Source organism: Xenopus laevis, chromosome 1L (assembly GCF_017654675.1).
Source record: "Xenopus laevis strain J_2021 chromosome 1L, Xenopus_laevis_v10.1, whole genome shotgun sequence".
Classification (NCBI taxonomy): domain Eukaryota; kingdom Metazoa; phylum Chordata; class Amphibia; order Anura; family Pipidae; genus Xenopus; species Xenopus laevis.
The window spans coordinates 177634889-177654841 of NC_054371.1; the positions used below are offsets into that span (position 1 = coordinate 177634889).

General features: G+C 37.7%; 1 protein-coding gene across 3 annotated transcripts in view; it reads right to left on the bottom strand.

Annotated features, from left to right (window-relative positions):
* Nucleotides 1-19953, bottom strand: part of hectd4.L (HECT domain containing E3 ubiquitin protein ligase 4 L homeolog) — a 105339-nt gene that overhangs the window by 34763 nt on the left and 50623 nt on the right. For all 3 annotated transcript variants that reach the window (XR_001935798.2, XM_018263582.2, XM_018263569.2), the window contains exons 27-46: nt 19368-19472; nt 18000-18088; nt 17219-17394; nt 16770-16905; nt 16139-16280; nt 15642-15808; nt 14530-14676; nt 14208-14392; nt 13143-13296; nt 12305-12585; nt 11573-11762; nt 10916-10997; nt 9992-10194; nt 9724-9859; nt 8917-9099; nt 8029-8193; nt 3674-3843; nt 2419-2534; nt 1000-1103; nt 202-363 (exon numbers count right to left, since the gene is read on the bottom strand). Coding sequence is in view for 2 of the 3 variants with exons in the window: in XM_018263582.2 (XP_018119071.1) it covers nt 202-363; nt 1000-1103; nt 2419-2534; nt 3674-3843; nt 8029-8193; nt 8917-9099; nt 9724-9859; nt 9992-10194; nt 10916-10997; nt 11573-11762; nt 12305-12585; nt 13143-13296; nt 14208-14392; nt 14530-14676; nt 15642-15808; nt 16139-16280; nt 16770-16905; nt 17219-17394; nt 18000-18088; nt 19368-19472 (3093 nt within the window). In the remaining variant the exon portion in view is untranslated. The remainder of the gene's footprint in view (nt 1-201; nt 364-999; nt 1104-2418; nt 2535-3673; nt 3844-8028; nt 8194-8916; nt 9100-9723; nt 9860-9991; nt 10195-10915; nt 10998-11572; nt 11763-12304; nt 12586-13142; nt 13297-14207; nt 14393-14529; nt 14677-15641; nt 15809-16138; nt 16281-16769; nt 16906-17218; nt 17395-17999; nt 18089-19367; nt 19473-19953) is intronic.

Sequence of the window (19953 nt, forward strand, 5' to 3'; positions counted from 1 at the left end):
CTGTGACCTTACAATAACTCCCACTCATAACTATACATAGGAAAGGAAATGCTATTCCATGTACAAAATGTGTATTGTCTAGTTTAGGTAAACAAATAAAAAGCAAAAATACAGTAAGAAATGCTAATTAAACCCACTCAACATGCACTTGAGTGTCGCACATCCTCTTTCAACAAATTTATTGGACACAAATACCCTTACCTGTACTGGAACAGGGGATGTTGCATATATAAATGTACCCCGAGGAAGTCCCCCACCAGCACTTGGGTCAGCCAGAAACGTTACAGTCGTTAGATGTGATGAAAACATACAGGCTCTCACAGGAGGAAATACCCTGGAAGGAGACCATGTGATTTCTTTGGGCTGCAAAAACAGACATGTATTTGTTTAGATATTGAAATACAGACAGTATTACATTTCACTTAGACCATGGAGGTCTAAACTATGTGTAACTAGGTATATTCTAAAAATACATGTTAATAATAATAATAATAATAATATATTCGCCCATCGCTTGTGGTGAAAAAGTAGATATTGATAAAGTACAAAGACAGTGCAGATCCATTCTTCTCCATATTTTATTATATAAATTCTTCCTGAAGTTTCAGCCTGATCTGTATGAAACCAGGCTGTGTGGTCCCCCAACAAATTGATTTGCCTTTTCTGTGGTGAGCTTGCCATTGATTCATTGGACTCATTGAGCAAAAGGGGTATTGCGTTGATTGTGAACCAATCTTTTGTAGAAGAAGGGGGGTAGCACACACCAATATTAACGACTGTGCTTTATTGTGTCATATCAAAAAAAAGTGCAATGTTTCGGGGGGGGGGGATACATGTCTGAAATATGAGGCTAGAAAGGCCTTTTAATTGGTATTCTTTAGTAGAATATACAGAAAATGTCATGAACTGCAATGGATAGACAGGAAATGTAGGTAGACAGCTTTTCCAAAGATATCACAAGAAACAAAGACTTTATAGCTGCAATCGGAACTTGTTTACCTGTCTGCGCTCTGCCTGCAAAGGAGGTGGTGGGGGGCGAGCACAGTCCCGATAAAGCATCCGCAGTCTTGCGCACTGAACTTCCACCACGGTGAGACGCTCACCTGCAATGCAAAATTCATCATCAAGTCAACTCGTGCAATAGCATACAAACTGTATTATGTAGTCTTAAGGGCTACAAATAATTCAGCATTCAGCAGGTTTAAAAAGGGGATGAAAAGTTGATTTAGGCATTCTGAAGATTGCTTAAAAGAAGCTATTTTGCAAAATCTAATAATCATTTTGTATTCTTCTGTTCAAAAAATCTAGACTTTGGTTCCCTACTGGGTGCCTCAGACTGCCCTACCTTCGATGCCTCAGAAATTCAATTTTGTCTCAAGTCAAATGTATTCTCTGTGCAGCGGGAGTCTTTCAGAGTATACATGGCACCTAGGCATGAATTCACTGCTTCAGCTATAACCATTAATGGATTATGAGAGCAACTCTAGCTCTCATATTGGTCATCAATTATCAAATGCATTTTGTGAAAGCAGCTAAAAGCATTTCAGGCCCCTCATAAAGGATTATACTAAAGACGTTTTAATGACAATATTATTGATAAACAGATGTTTCTACCTCATTCTTGAAAAACAACTGCCTGACCTGTGAGTGCACCCACAAGTCCAGGGTACTGCCACAGAAATGAATGGAGGCAATACACGGCATTTTGTTGTCCACTCATTAAACTGGAAATCATTTGGACACCCTGCAAGGACCCCATCTGCCATTAGCCTTACAAAGAGGGTTTGTCTTTTGCACAGTTAGAAAAATAAAGCCATGAAATGATGCCCTTAAAGCTATCCATGCAGAAATTATATTATATATAGAAGTTTTTAATAACAGGTTGGTTACATTTCTAGCCTAATAAAATTACAAGGTATTAAAAACATATACAACTGTGTCAGCAGTATCAGTGTTAAAGGACAGGAAATTAAACCATCCTCCACCCCTTCTTTTGGAAACTGCTTGAGCTTTTTAAATTGCAATGCTGTCTATCAGGTAAAAGTGAAGAAAACATAATTTGAGCAAAGAGTTAAACAAAACAGAGACTTCTTAATTTATCTGCATCAACTTACTTTAAAGGAAAATGATACCTCCAAAATGAATACTTGAGCAACAGATAAGCAAGTATAGTTTGTATGTGTGCACAGTGAATCGTACGATCCCAGGGGGCTGCTCTTATTTTTTAAAATTGTAATTTTCTATTTATGATTACCCAATGGCACATACTACTAGAAAAGTATATTATTATGAAAATGGTTTGTTTACATGAAGCAGGGTTTTACATATGAGCTGTTTTATGCAATATCCTTTTAGATAGACCTACATTGTTTGGGTGTATAGTTTTCCTTTAAATTGGAATATCCATTTAAAACTTACCAGGACTGCATTCCTGGGCCACTAAGTTTAGAACTTCTACAGCAGCTGGACATTGTTGTATGAATTCTTCACAGAAGGAGCTGTCCTCCAGCAGCTGAGCCATCACCAAACAAGCTCTTCATAAACAAAAAAGTACAACAGCAACTATTAAAAAAAAAACCTCAGGATAACAGAAACTATTAAAATAGCTCTGGAACTAATAATTAACACAGTAGGCAAAGACTTTCTATATTATTGCAGAGTAGCATGTATTATAGCATAACTAATTATTAGTGGCAAAACATTTACAGTTAGAATCAGTTGCATATTCATAGCTTCTAGGGATGCACCGAATCCACTATTTAGCATTGGCCGAAGCCCCGAATACTTCGTGAAAGATTCGTCCGAATACCGAACAGAACCCTAATTTGCATATTTGCAAATTAGGGGTGGGAAGGCGAAACATTTTTTACTTCCTTGTTTTCTAGCCGAATCCCGAACCGAATCCTGGATTCGGTGCATCCCTAACAGCTTCAAGGATAACACATTTATCAAGCTAAGAATTGGGTAACTTAGCATTAGCATGTCATTTTAGAAAACAGAAAGGCAATCAGAGCTTGAACAAAACCTTATACTGGCAAACTAACGTTATAGCTGCCAATAGAGCCACACTATATGAAAAGCACATCATATTAAAATCTGAACCTATTGGTTATCAGCTTGGAAAGTTTAAGTTTGGGTTGATGTATAACAAACTAAAGGGGAACTATTGTGAAAATGAAAAGCATACTGAAATAAGAAACTTTCTAACTACAATCAATTAAAAATTCTGTACGGTTTCTAAAATAATCAAGTTCTAGAAGATGTATTAGAGCTCACTCTATTAAAATCACCAGACATCATGTCTCTCTACATGCAGGATTTGTGCAAAAGGCAGTTCCTTTGTTAGATTTTGTTTGTACTGGAATCAGTTATTTGAATGAGCTCTAATTCATCTGCTAGGAAAGGAAGCCCCCCTATAATGGATCAAACTGTCATTGACTTTCTGACACCCAACTGCTGCATAAATACAGAATGAGGAGAAACAAATGCGGAGAGAGGGATAGTGAACATAAATTTGATTATTTCAGAAACGATGCAGAATATTTAATTGATTGTATTTAGAATTGTGATTGTATTTCGTTTCTTATTTCAATATGTTGAAGCTTATATTAAATTTTAATTTTCACGATAGTTCCCCTCAATGAAAAATGTTAAGTGCCCCACAAGTTCTCACCTTGTCCTGATCTCTGCAAGAAGTCGAACCACTGCCATTACTGGAGTTGAGGCATCTCCTGTTGCAGGAAGCGAGGTATGAATAGATAGGCAGCCCTCCTGGGGAAGTAACATGGACTGGACTGCCTGCACTACCTTCTCAGTAATGGACAGTTTATGGAGAGGCAATGCCTGATGAGGGGTGGATGTTGGTGTGGTAAAAAGTTAAATTCAAGCAGTTAGTTTCTGGGAAATGAGGGATGTCATATTAACTGAAGCTTTCATTTTTCTCTTATATTTGTACTAGTAACAATACAGATAATGACAAGCATGCATCACAAGAGGCACACATGAAAACAGGTACCATACCATATCTCGCATGCTTAAAATAATATCAGTCAAATTACTGATTAAAACTTTAAAATGAAAAAAATGTTTACATAAAAAAATGTAATTCTAAACAACTTTACATTATACATTTGAAAAAAGATTCCAATGGTTTTAAAGTTATGTGTAAATGTAATTGCAGATGTAAGCAGTGTTTGCCTCTTTCTGGCCTCTGGGTCTAACACTTAAAACAATGTAACAGGGGTCGTGTCTCCTCTAAGCCTGTTAGTTGATTGGCTTGCTTGCAACATTTTTTCAATGGGAGCCAGAAGAGAATGTAACTTAACCCGAATTAATGTTCTAGCCTACATATACTGTACACGCGAAATGCATTCGAAAGAAGGCACATATGGGGGAACGTAATAAAAGTCGGTAACAAAAAATATTTGCAATGCGAAAAGTTACACAAATTTGCCTTTGTGCAAATTTAATATACCTTTTGCGAACCCGGAAACTGTTAAGCAACCACTTCCGACTATAGTTAGCGCCAGTGTGCAGTGAATGTAATAAAACTTCTTACTGAGAAAGTTGTTATGTTTGCTCCAAAAGATTACGACACCTTCAAGCAGTGGGCAATGCGCAATTAAATTTCACAATGTAATAAGGAAGAGTTTTACATTGCGAGATGCGACTTTTTATTCTTATTTGTGCTAATTGTTTTGCTCTTTGCGACTTTTATTACATTCCCCTATTTATCTTTTAATTAAAAAATATTCCTTCTAGCCTATATTCCTTAGGCTAGAAGGAATGCATTCTCCATACAAATTCATTTTAATAACAATATGTACAAAATACTCATGTCGTGAAGAAACTGGAGCAACATTAGTACATCAGAAGGCACGACCCAGAACACTTTAAATTATAGCAGAAATACCTGACTATATGTTGTTGTAATAAAATGTGCTTTTTTTTATAAAGAATCCTCCTAGAGATATATGAAATACTACAGTGTGTTATGTCCTGGTTACAGAAATATTATTCTAATATGCCACAAGGAGCTGAAACTGGGCCTGCTGAAAAAAGCGAGAGAATCAGCCCCTACGCTGCAATCAAAACCTTTACTTTTCCTGCACCTGGAACCATTGCATTGGCCTGGATGCAGTCACATGCGGGGGAGTTTGCATTTTGGCAGCGAAACCTGCCTGCACCCGGACCCAGTGTTGGACTGGCCCACCGGGATACCAGGAAAACTCCCGGTGGGCCAAGGTGTCAGTGGGCCCTCCTGCTTCTAACCTTTTGGCCTATTTCATGGTCATTCTCTATTTCTTTATGGGAATAAAGAGGCTTAATAATCGAAGAATAGAGAATAGTTTGTAGAGAAAAGAGACTAGGAGAATAAAGTGGTTGAGTGAGGAGAGGAGGTATAATAGTTTGGAAAGTGGGCCCTCAACCTAAGGTTTTGTGGTGGGCCCCTGGTATCCCAGTCCGACATTGCCCGGACCAACGCAGTGGAACCAACTGCAGGCAAAGTAAGGGGTGGATTGCAGATTTGGGGCTAATGCTCTGCCTGCATTTTTCAGCAGACAAGTTTTAGCCCTGTGTGGCATTAACCTAATAGAAAACCAGTAGCAATGAATATCTGAATATCGTATTTTCAAGCAGCCTGTGCATATGCCAGTTCCTGTCAAGCAAAAGTAGCCTGGAACAGCAATCTACTGGGTTTGCAGGCTATAGGGTGTATTTATCAAAGAGTGAAGTTAGAGATCACCACAGTCTACTAGAGTGAAATCCTGCAACTCTCCATTAAATTCTATAACATTTTTAAAGGCATATTTATCAAAGGGTGAAATTTCACTTTCACCCATTGATAAATAAATCACATAGAAATAAATTGAGAGTGGCGGATTTTCACCCTAGTGGACTGTGGTGATCTCCAACTTCATTCTTTGATAAATATGCCTCTGTGATTGTCTGGCAAGCACTTGCACGCAATTCACAATCAAGCAACAGGGGTGATTTTATGGTATCGTGTTGTAGGGTTACTTAAAAAGCAGCACTCGAAATGTGCTACTGCGATGCTATATCCACCAAACATGAACTTCAGTCTTGACTGTAGAAAGTGGGGGTGCCTCCAACGGATGTTTACTGTTCTAGCCTGAGTTTTGGCTCCATAGACATCTTTGAATGATATCATAAGTTTACTATAACCCAGCCTGTAATTATGTGGTGTGCTGTGTAATTAGTCATTTTCATTGAAACACTGTATAGTCCAGCCTTTCAGCTCAAGCTTGCTGGTTTAAAAAGAGATTTTTAGGTACTCGCTATAGTAATTTTAATTGCATTCATTTCACTTGGTATATCTAAAAGTTAGTGACACGAGTGGCTGATTTCAGCTAGTTCAAAAGTACCTAAAATCCCTAAAAATTGGATGGAAACAGACCAGGAAAGGCGCAGTGCTTTGCTGCAAATTATCCTTTTATTATAGATAATTTGCAGCAAAGCACTGCGCCTTTCCTGGTCTGTTTCTTTTTATGTAGTTCCTACATTGTGCACCTTGGACGGGGTACAGGAACAGACTCCTAGGATTAATGTTGATTTGGGACTTGATACCACAACCTGCTGGAACAATGTATCTTACATTGAAAGGGGCCTGTCATCCAGACATACAAAGATATATAATAAATGTCCCTGTCAAATTAAACATAAAACCCAGTTTATTTCTTTGCCTGCCTGTCCTCTATTCCCACCTCTCTTAACCATCTAATTGTGTAGCCAGTGTATGGGCATTATGTGCCCCACTCTAGCACATAATCAGGTTTTTAGCATAACAAAGAAAAACAAGATTTAAATATTTGTTCTAGTGTAAGTGAAGTTTATTTTGCTTGACCAACATCATAAAATATGATTTGGAATTATTTCTTAAAGGAACAGTTAATATAATGTAGTGTTGTTCTGCCCTGTTAAAGGTAGTGCATTAGCTTCAGAACCTCTACAAGAGTTGATATAAAAAAGCTGCTGTGTAGCCATGGGGGCAGCCATTCAAAGCTGAAAAAGGAGAAAAGGCACCTGATACACAGCAGATAACAGATACGTTATGTAGTATACACTGGGATCTACTGTGTATCTTGTGCTTGAATGGCTGTCCCCATGGATTTCCCCAACTGCCCCTGCTCCCCTTGTCTGAAGCTGCAGGTCAGATTTCAGAGCAAAATGCAAAATGATGCATTTCGGGACCTGCATCTGTCATGCCTGCCTGCATCTGAGCGGAAACAATTCTTCTGGGTGTTGGTAGACCAGGAGCAGAGAAACGCAAGTGGAGATCCGCAATTGTCTTGTGATCGCCTTACTGAAGCAAACACACCTGTTAGGTCCCCTTTAAGCTGAATGTGATATGCTTAAAAGCCAGCAATGGTGTTTTTCAGCTTGAAAATTTGCATCAGAGGGTTTTCAAGCAGAAAAGAGCCAGTACTTGGCATGGGGTGGACTTGGAAACTTTTGCAACAAATTGAAAGTGCTGACTGAAATCTACACAGGGTGCCATTAGCCACATCAAAGACTGATTTCCCATTGAATACACAGAACATGTGGATAACGCCAGTAGGAAAGACATTTTATAAGTATGCATTGCATCACAAGTGGTTACCAAATACTATTCTAAACTCCAAAAATGATGGTATGATCTAGTGAACATTATTTAGAAAATGGATTGGTGAAGTTATATGAAATATGGTTCTGTCTCTAATATCGTGACACATGTCATATTTATAATAATGGTTTGTAAAATGATTATTGCAGAACGTCTAAGAGGCATGTTTCTGGCCCAGACAGAAAGCAAGTGAAGGTTTCACTTAGTCAGAAGCAGCTAAAACTACTAAGGAACAGTTATAATTCAAAGGCTTCACCTTAAACAGCTACATTGTCTCAATGCTATTTTTTTCTAAGAAAGAATTATTGATGGTATTTTTGTCTGCACTGAAGATACAGAGAAACAGAGAAAGTAACACTGATTGGAACAATGGCTTCACTTTCTACATCTGCAAAATATCTTACCTCTGACCGTGGAACGCAGAGCCTAAATAATGGCACTGTCAGTGTGTCAGATGACTTAGATGATTTTCTAAAATCTATGTCTGGAAATTTCACTGTTGCAATACCTTCTTGCTCATTAATAGAGACAACAACTCCAATGCTCCCAGCTATGCCTTTACCCAGCACCTAGTAAGGGAACAAGAGTAAAATCACTAGCTGTACAGTTTCGATAATATAATACCGTTTTCTTCATCAACACTGAGACATTGTTTCTTTTTTTTAATACAATTAAAACAGTGGAGTTTTTTTTTTAAATATAACTGCAGTGGATAGCAATAGGGAGTTAGAGGCAAAGGAAAACCAAGTGGGGGGTATACTATTCACAAAATGTTGAACGACATAGATAGAGGATTTAGTACCTTGGAACTATGACTAACAAATAAAATGAACTAATAACAAGCTGGGAAAAAACAAGACGAAAGAATGCGATGTGGCTGATGGCGGAGCGCTTCCCTTGCACGCCAGCTCCTGCTAAGCCGCAGCTCTCGCGATAGTTCGGCTCCTTCTAGCCGGCTTCCACTGCACGCTTCTGTTACCGTTTGCAGAGCGCTGTTCAAAGCAATCGCGGAGTCTGGCAGATTAATATCAATATAATGGCTTTATTGAGCGCATTAAAAACTGCTAAGGAGGGGGATCACATCTAACGCGTTAGATGTGATCCCCCTCCTTAGCAGTTTTTAATGCGCTCAATAAAGCCATTATATTGATATTAATCTGCCAGACTCCGCGATTGCTTTGAACAGCGCTCTGCAAACGGTAACAGAAGCGTGCTGGGAAAAAACAAGGTATGGCATATTTATTTATTTTATATATATTTATAAACATTTGGTAAAAAAATAGGAGGCATACCTGGACTTCAGAACCTATTTTAATAGTTTCTTTGAATCCACCAAGTGCACATAAGGCAGCAATGGCTTGTCTTGCAATGCCTTGTAGCTTAGCCAGTTTCCTGCCATTACCACTGCCATTTTCTAGGATGCTTTCCGCATACTTGCCAAGCTGTGGGATATACATCAGGGCACGAGACAGAACCTGCACAAGGTATTATCAATTTTATAAATGAAATCAGCTTAAAACCTCCCAAAACATAAATAATAATCACATAAATATATTTTTTCCACACTACAGTGAAACCTAGATTTTAAGTACCCCGATTTTACGTTTTCGCGCATTTTACATTTTTTTTTTGTGGTTCCACCAATTTATAATGCATTTCAATGGGTGCATTTCCCTGATTTTAAGTAATGTTTTCCCGGATATTGTCCTGATGTTCCCAAAACTGCTTTTTTTCCTCTATGAATGTTATTATTTGTGAAATAAAGAGGTTTAAAATACTAACCACACGTATAATTTGCCATGGTTCTGCCTGTAAATGGTCAATTCCAATTAGTCTCCCCCTATACAGTACAATATAATCTCAAAGATGATTGCAAATGTAGTAGTAAACAAACAACTGTACACACACCTTTTTGAGAGTATCAAAACGAAGTACAGCAGGTTGTATAAACAAATGTAGAAGGAATAACATGAGGCATTCAGTGCACTTGTTGCAGCAATTATATTTCTTACATGGTATTTCATTACAAGTCCATTGTCTTACATACAAGAAGTCATAAGCAAAATCTGAAAAGCAATTCTGATGTGTGATACAGTTACCTTCTCTGCTGTTGTAGTCCAGATTTGGGCTGCATTTGATTCTGGTGCCATTAGCAGGCTGTGAAGCAGAGCAATTACTTCTGCTGCCATGCTGTTTGCTACATGGCCACTAATGAAAGGACGCACAGGATCAGTCCTGTTAGATAAGAGAACATCATTGAAGATTTCAATGAACAAAAATCCTCAGAAGGGGAAAAGGTAATGACAAGAAGAGAGACTCTTTGAAAATGCATCAAGCTGATCATTTAAAATTGGCTATGGTTTTTACCTGGCAAGCTCAGAATTCCTTTCCCTGCAGATTGAGGTCTGAGCAGTTTTCTTCTTGTCTCCAGTGGAAAGTCCACTTGCTACATCAGGGCTAACTGATTCAACTGGTGGTCCAATGCTTACAATTAAACCTGACTGGGCCCATTTTGTGGCTTTGCGAAGAGCAGCTGCAGCCTCCTCTGTGATTACTTCACAACACCCACTCTGTATGGCAAATCAGATAAATAATGCTTGTGAAAAAGGATTTTATAAGTCAAATTGCACACTGAAAAATAAAAGCTAATGCCTAGACTATTATGCATATCACTCGGGGAGAAATATTTTGTATGTCTACCCCCTAGTCAGGACAACAAAAAACAAAGACAAGAGCCACCAAGATGGAGGTAGTACCTACAGAAAGTTTGTTGTTGGTCAGACAAACAAAAAAGAAATAAAATTGTTGTTACTGCACTGACAGAATATGGTAGAACCTATTGCAGGAAAAAGGACTTTACAGTTCCACGTTACCCATTTCATGTGTGTGTCTCTCTTATTTCTTACTAAATAAAGGTGGTCATACACAGAGAGATCCGGTCGTTTGGCAACATCTTTCCGATATGCCCACCTTGAGGTGGGCAATATCGAGCTGATCCGATCGTAGGCCCTAGGGCCCATCGATCGGATCCTAACGAACGGGAACTGGTGGTTGGATCGCAGGACCGCATCAATGAACAGATCCGGCCGCAATCCGACGGGATTTTTTTGTCCCATCCGATCGAGATCCGGCCGACTTTCGGCCAGATCTCGATCGGGGAAGCCTGACGGGAGGGCACCATACACGGGCCAATTAGCTGCTGACTCAGTCTGTCAGCAGCTTTTATCGGCCGTGTATGGCCACCTTTATACTATACCCTTCACTTTTAAATTGTTTCATTGCAATACTTACTTTAGTCATGTCACGATCCATCTTTACTACTTTTTCCATATTTGCCCCAGTACCAAGACGAAAAGGCCTTCCCTCCGAACTACTATAAAAACAGAAATTCACTAGTTAGTGATTATTTGTAAATATTTCTCTTGACAAAAATCAATTTTAGGCCAGTCAATGTTTATACTTTTTTACAACATATATAGAAAGACTATATATATATTATATATAAATATATTTTAAATAATATATGATGGGAATCCCATGGTCAGGTTCAGGTCAAGAAGGAGAACCTCAAGTGCAGTTTTGGGCAGGGCTCTTCCCTGTTGGTGATATAATAGTGCCAACCACTCCTCTGTGGTTGCTGATCCCACCCTTACATGAGTCATTAGAGGAGAGTTATGTTGGGTGCAGTTCAACAAAAAATGCATGTATTGTCCACTCATTGTACCCAGAGTAATGACATTTTCCCACGTTGTGACAAAAGGAAGCACAGACCCTGAACATGCAGTAACCACAACATACTAAAGGAATGCTCTAAAGGAAACACTGCCGATAACATTTGGTTAAAATTGATTCCAGCAGCAAGACAACATTTCACTAATGAAAGATATTCATAATAAGGTACTGGCTACATGTTGTACAGACAACTTAAAATTGCATCTAATGTATTACCTAAGCAGAGGCTGAAGAACTTCATGGGATGACTGGTCTTCTCGCTTATGAATAAATATGGAGAGTTTGCCATCTACTGCTTCACTCTCTTCTTCTGCATCCTTATCTCCTTTCTGTGAATTTTTCGGGCTGTTTTTTGACAATGAGCTGTCTGGTTCAGAAGCAGTAGGAGAAAGAACTGTCTGGCATCCTGCAAGAGAGGTTAAAAATATTGGATGATAAAAATGATTCTAATATATTCAGATTAAGGTCATGGTTACATTTATCTTTATATTTTTTTATTGCTTAATATTATGATCTGCTTCCATTGGGTGTTTCCATGACAACAATTTTACCATGTGAATATGGAGCCTGAAAAGGGATGCACAGTATTACATAATTGCTTGGAGGTACCTGAAAAGGCCCAAATAAATCTGCTGCCTTTAACCTGGCAGCTTGCTTGGCTTTAGAACTGTTCAGGTATCTTCGGGTGTCAAAGAGGATTAATATTTTTAAGTCCAGAATTTCAAAGGACTAAAATACAAGTACAGGGTAGGGGTGCATAACAGGGTTGCATCTTCTTATATGCAGGACTGGCAGGTGCTGTCAACACTGCATACATACAGCAACTCTATAGCATCTATAAGCGGCACACACAACTTGGGGACTGTATGGTGCATTGTGATCAAAAAACATGGTGCTTCGCTACAGTTTATTTCTTTGGATGATAAACAACAATTCTTCATAAGTTACCTGGAACAACATAATCAGCCAACTTTGCTAGCAACAAAGATGCAATTTTGGAGGATGGGTCACTTGGATCTTCCTGGTCATTGTCCAGAGCTGGCAAAGAGTAACTCCATGGAGGAAGTTCTACATTTCCACAGTCTTCAACACTCATGAGAGGAAGTGCAGCGCGGCAGAGCTGTAGAATGATGAGCACAAGTTTTGGGGAAGGACGCTGGTCCAGCAGCAATGAAAGAAGTTTGGAGACACAAGCAGGCTGGCTCAGAATTGCCTTCCCTATTTGACTCCTGTGTAAAGAAAAAGTGCAGTTATTGCTGAATCAATTACTGTATATTGGGAGAATGAGTGTTCAATGAGATCCATCAAATTTATCTTTAGAAATTTCATGGGTCAATCTACAATAAGTCAATGTTCCAGGTGACAGATGCATAATACATACATGTGTGTAATTATTATTGCAGGAATAATGGTATATAAATAGCATCATAGCAAAAAGCTAATTCATATAATATAGCCACAAAGCAAGTTATATGGAAGTAAATTATACACTTTCTTTCCTGGTGGAAAAGCACCACTGCACAATAATAACATTTAAAAATATAAATTTATAAAAAGCAAATAAAATAGCCAGTTTGCCAGACAAACCGCCAAATACAAAAAAATAAAAAATTGGTTCAATTTTTCTAAACTGGCGAATGTTTATAAAATCTAAGAGTCTGTTGCTGTATTTTTTCACATCTGATTGTATATTATATAGTGCTGCAGATTATCTTGGTGCTTTACAAATGTGTGTGTTAATAATAACAATAATAATAATAATAATACTAATGGACCAAGCTGTTACCTAGAAAGATCATTAAGAAGACTCAGCACATCCTGTAGGGCATCATTCCCTGCAGCTTGGTTTCCACAGCACTCTGTAGCTCTAGCTAGATGGTTAGTGAGGAGGGTAGAGACTTGTCTAGCCAAACCAGAGTGGACTGCCTCAGTTGACCCACCTTAAACAAATATAAAGGCAGATCAAAAATGATAAAGGGACATATACACTTTTTTCTGCAACAAAATAAAAGCAAGTCTTAGAATACCAAATCCAAATATGTTGATAAAACTTAGGTTTAGGGCACATGGAGTGTTGGCTTCAGTGCTCTCAGCCTGGGTATTTTTCAGGCTGAGAGAAGCTGTAAGTTGTAGTGCAGCTAAATTCTGCATATTGCATCGGAGCAAGTTTTCCAACAAATGCTTTAAATCTTAACAGAAGCCCACAGTTTGTTCTGCTGTGATTACTGCCAAGGATGGCTGTTTTGAGGCGATCAAGATTTGCTTCAGAAATGAATTGCCATTGTGTTATTTTTCTGCTATGTTATGTAGAACTTTGTAAGTACATAAACTGTACTAAAACATATTCAATTTGCTCTGTATAAACATTTTTGTTTGCTTGCTTTTCAGATTTCATCAAAGAAATACATTTTTCTGTTTTTATACTAATAAAACAGTTCCTTGTACTTATGGGTTACTAAATTGCATAAATCCATTTTGGTGGCAAAACATTTCTATTGGGGTTATTTAGCAGCAGATTTATCAAAATCTGAGATTAGAGCTCATCACAGAAAAACTCACTCATTTTCTATTCATTCCTATGGGATTTTTATCAGTGGGTGAAAGTTAGAGTTCACAATTTGATAAATACACTTCTAAAAAATACCATAGAAATGAGTGGGTGCATTTTTTGTGAGGTGAGCTCCAATCTCAAATCTGCGCTTTAATGTTTAAATTATTTTTAGCAGTATTTAGATCCATATTATGGAAAGATCCCTTGTACAGGAAACATCCACTCTCAAGCATATCAGATGAATCCCATATTGTACTTCTTTCTACTTTCTACTACTTCTTACTACTTTCTTTGGCTTACCTTCTTCTTTCTCCCACTCTACACATCTATTGGCCAATACTTGAAAGGCTGCCCATGCCATAGTTGCTACTTTCTGTTTCTTGGTCTGCTTTTCATTTGAGCTGGACTCTCTCTGGTTGCTTAAACTACACAGTCGGTCCATCAACTGAACTAGCCCACTGCGTACTAAACACTTTTCTTCACTCCTTGAGAAAAAAAATACAAAATAACGTTAAAAAGTACATGGCAAAATTCATGCATTCATGTATGTCAAAATGTGACTTTGTTAGTAGCTGATGCAAAGCATTAAGTCCTTCCAATAAAATCTATTATTTAGGAGTACCTTGTGTAAGGTATAGTGCACAATAGACCAATACTATTAGCACAGGCAATGGGATAGCGTGCACAAAGAGACACCACTGAGGTCATGGTCTCTCCAAAAGCCTCTTGAACAAGCTCCACCATTCCTCCACAGGTGAGCTCTTCAATTCTGTAAGAATTAAAGGAAAAAGTGTCATATTTTCTATAGGCACTGAGAGGATAGTATAACCAAAATGTCAAATTTACAGTGATGTTCTACTAAGGTGTGTGGATAATTCAGATGAAAGACAATATGGCAGAAGAAGAACTCTTTTTTTTCGATTTAGCGAGCAAGGGCCATAAAATACTCAATTATAAGGTTAAATAAAAAAGAACTAAACCCTAAAAATGGATATGGCTAAAAATGCCAGGTTTTATATATACTGAACTTATTGCACCAGTATAGTTTCATCTTGTCAATAGCAGCAATGATTCAGGACAAACTGGTCACAGGGGGTCACCATTTTGAAAAGTGTCTGCGACACTCACATGCTCAGTGGGCTCTGGGCAGCTAAGCTTAGGGGTCGTCGCAAATTATCAAGCAGAACATGTGGTTTGTCTGTAATATAAGATAATGCTACAGGGCAGATTATTAAATTCTGATACTAGCTGAATTTATGTGCTGCCATGTAGTAATTATCTATATTAATTACTAATCAGCCTTATATTGTGACATTAATAGTCTATGTGTACTGTATATTGTGAGTGGGTCCCTAAGCTCAGTAAGTGACATCAGCACAGAGCATGTGCAGTGAATCAGCAGAAAAGAAGATGAGGAGCCAATGGGGCATCTTTGGAGACACACATCTTCCCAACTAAAGGGTTGTGGTTGCCTTGGACTGTTACAGAAGCCCAGAACATAATGTATAACATTTATAGCTACTTCTTTAGTTAGGCTTTAGTTCTCCTTTAAGTTGGTGTATAGATGATACAATTCTTCTAAAAAAGTAAAGTGAAAAGCTACAAACACCTTCTGAACTGACTATTTGATGCATTTATTTCCCATTACAGTATCCCATTAAGCATTAACATGTTTTAAGAGAATTTACTTTCAAACCATTTGTAAGTGAGGAATTGTATGTGAGCTTAGCTTGCCTTGGTCCTCCTTGTAGCACCATTGTTACTGGTCCAACCAAATGTGTCACACCTCCAACACGAACAGCAGCAGTCAGTAATTCTCTCATGTGTACAAGGGCTTGTTTGCGAGTATTACCACGGCGCCATCTGGTTTGAGCTGCCAGTAGGAAGCTGCTACTGGACACCTGTAAATTTCAAAAATCCCATACTGAAATTAAAGGTTTGCACCTGAATAATCTTTAAAAAAAAAAAAAAAATTAAAGCAAGAGTTATTTTGCTGCCACCGATATAATACATGTATGAAAAGCTACAATGTGTGAGACAGGCAGAACCTGACTATTTAGCATGGGATAAATGAAGTATAAGGTAAAAAGATTGTTAATTTTTCAAATACATTTTTTTTTATTTTTCAAGTTCTTTCTTCACTCAAAGCCATGATATTTCTGAATGTCCTATAGAGCACTTAATAAATCTGATTTAAGTATATTCACAACAAAAAATAATGTGTGACATACTGCTTGGTCAGGATTGGTCCCAATGAAGGCAAACAGTTGCCCTAGAAGCACACTGTATGTTGGTTTATCCTTGCTGTCTTCAATAGCTAAAGACTGAAGCAGAGAGAATGAGCTGCTCCTGTGGCTGGTGATGTTCCTTCTCCTGTAAAATTGTCAAAGGGAATATTACAAATTACAATATTGAGCTATATTATGTTAGCAATCAGTGTCCATATTTGGACACAACAGTCAGAAGACACATCTTTACAAGATCCTCTGTAATCCTGCATATGCATTTGCACACACTAGCCCTGCAGTAACATCTGAAAATTATTCTCAATAACATTTTGGGCAAATATTATTGGGGATTATATGTGCCCACAATATTAATAAATAATAATAATAATCCTCAGTATCCCTGCTTTCCGACAGGACTAACAAAATGAGGCTCACATTTCAACCTTCTCCTGTGTGTTGAATTGAACAGCAGTTTGTTCCTATACAGTGAATGTGAACCACTAAATACTCTATGAAAGGAGAGGAACTGAAAATGTTGACAGCACAGAAATAGAGCTGTCATGTCTAGCCTTGCCTCCATCTACAAGGTTTTTAAAAATGTTTTTTTATTTTGTCACCTTGAAAACAGACTTACCTTGGATTAGACCTGCTGAACTCTAAGTCGCTACTTCCAATCATTTCCAGGTCAGAAGGGGCAGACATGCTTCTGAGGAAAACAGGTTGGCGCATGGCTTGAGATATAACTTTTGCTTCTGAGATAGATTTGCCAGCTGTAACATTACAGTGTTGGAAATAACACATTAACAGATCTCAGAATCAAAAGATTTGCATTGAAAACCTCTCATATATTAAATTAGACTAAAGTAGGGTGAGCATATACACACTTAAGTAAATAAAATAAATAAAAAAGGTTTCATATTATGTCATTAGAGGTCCTTTGATATGAATTGTTAAAACATTTTACGTTCCTTTTTTAGTTCACGAGGATTAATAAAATAAGTACTAGCTAAAACTAGTCCAAAGTCATATATTAGTGCTTTGTACAAGTGTAAATCCTTAACAGTATATCTAGACTTCACATACCTGGAGGTTCAGTTGGCGTGCCAGATATGCTTCTTGTGATACCAGTATGTGCAGCAATAGTCACATGTAATAGAAGCTCTGCTCTGTTCATCAGACTTTTAACCAATGTTTTGGTCTTGGCCATTGGGTGGGAAGGTTTATAGATTAGGGAGTTCACCTCTTGAAAAAATTTCTCTCTAAAGACAAATTCAACATATAACAAGTGTAATATGGGGCCTTGAAATTGACCCTAATGTGGGCCAAAACGTTGGCTATACAGATGCATGCAATTAAAACAGTTTGATTTGCAACCTACTGGAGTGAGGGTTCTTTTGAAGAAATAATATACTTTTAATACATATACTTTTACTTTCAATTTCTGAGCTTTGGGTGCATGTTATAAATATGTATAATAGAAAGCTCCAATGAAAACAATGGCACAAAATTTGCACATGGCTGACATCACATCACTGAGAAAATGCTGATCTATGAGCCATAAACAACCGTACTCTTCTTCTTTCTTTGTTTTTCCTCTATTATTTCATCTTTTTAGTAAATATTTCAGCAAAAGCCCTTACACTGTAAACTAAAGTTCTCCAGTCAAATAGTTTCATCACGTTAGATATTTTGCCTCCCAACACTGCAACAAGGTTCAGTGTTCCAAGAGCAATCATTTCTCCCTGGTCCAATCAAACATTAAAAGGGTTATCATTTTAATAAACAATTCATTTTGAATTAAGCTTCTTAGCTATGAGACAGAATTTTAGAAAAATACATCTGCTTTCTAAATAAATGAACTTACCGCAGAGAGAAAACCATGTTTTCTGGATCATTCCCATCACAAGGGATCTCTTTCATAGAACATAAAAGCTCAAGTTCTTTTAACTTGCTCTGTAGATTAAGAACATTTGAGACATTATAATCATTGTATCAGCAGTGACAGGTTTTTAAGAACAATCATGTATAATGGTAAGAAGCAGGACAAATACAAGGTAGTAAATATGACTGCAAAGTGCTTTTATTGGGGAAAATTGCACAACATGTTTCAGGCTAGGACCTTTATCAAGTGTGAAGGTTTTTTTTAAGAAAGCTGAGTTGTTGGCAGCATGGTCATTTCTGGAAGTTTCAATTGAAGTAACCACCTGATCTGACATTAGCCATTGTCCAGAACATCTTGTCCTCCTCTTTATCTTCCTTAGAGTTATACTTCTACAGTATTCTAATCTGTTTTGAGCTATATTATAGAGTTAAAAGAGATGTCCACCCACAAATTGTTCATTATCAAAAACTGTACATATACAAAATGAATGCAATTCTAATTTGTAATATACATCAGACATTTTTATTTGTTTTAAAGGTATTCATAATAATGTAATTGTAACTAAAAGTGGTTGCTACTTTCTGTTGTTCGGTTTTGACACAACAATGTAGTAGAAGAGAGTAGAAGAGCTTTTAAAAGAAATTGCATTACAATTTTAACAGCCCTTGTACAAAAGTGTGTTTATAATATTTTGCAGATGTGAGGGGTCATTTGCCAAGTGCGGGGTGCAGAGTGTAAAAAAAATGCAAACAGCACAACTGTACTAGGCATTGCACTTTTATTGAAGCACATAGAGCCACGTGTGACCCCCATAAATACAGTGCGACCAGATCTGGCAGTGATATATTCATGAGGGACAGACAGAGGCGTAGGTGTTCAGAAGTTTAAGCTAAGAAGTGCCAGAAGAAGCAGGTTGCAATGCAGCTTTATCACCTGGTGCCCTTCAGCACTACGCTCTGCACCTAGGCCTGGAGTTCCAGTCTGGTAGTGCAGTGCACAACCAGACCCAAATGTAAGTAAGGACGCTTGCATCAAAGGTCATAATAAATGACCCCTGTGATCTCCAGAACTGAACAGTAAACTGTTGGTATGCATCTTGTCTACTTTGGTGGAATTGTATTGGTTCTATTACAATAATAGGGCACAAGCAACTGAGAAGTACACCTTCTGGAACTCCCAGCTGAGGAGTTTTTCAACCCAATGACATAAATAATAGCATGTTAGGAATGAAAAGTGCCAATCTGTGCGCTTTGAGGCATACTCTGTTCAAGTCAAGTAGTGATTTAGGGCATTTTTGTACCACAGTTCTTATAGTTATTTGGTAGAAAACTAGTTATTGGCATACTATACCTCATTAAAGTGATAGTCATAAAAAAAGGGAGCATTGTTTTCTAACTTTCCATTCTGAGCATCATCCACTTCACTTTGCCACTTTTGTTCAAGTTCTGCAACACTCTGTTGGGCAAAATATACAATTAAAACTTTAAGTGAAATGTAAGATTAAAATGTATGTTTCACTAGTTCTGTGATTTATAGAGCACCACATATGTGCCTTTTCATTTGGTTGTTGTCTAAATAAACAATAACCAATCCTTTTTTAACAACCTCAGACTGGGAAAGACTGGCATAGACATTCTAAATTAAATAAAATTTATTTCAGCAAAGCCCTTGGCTGTATGTTCACCATGTAAAAAAAAGTTACAGAAAAATAGTTAAGAATACCCATAAGCCCCCAGGCCAAATCCACATAACATATATCTGGGCTACCTTTGGGCTCCTTTCACTACAGGATGAGCTAGATATTTTTTCCTTCATTAACTGTAAAAAAATATCCCAGTGAGGGTTTTAAGCTATTCCACTTATCAAGTAGTAAAACAGTCCATGCTTCCCATTAAACATTTATTCTCCCCTACTACTAACATTCTTTTTTACCTTT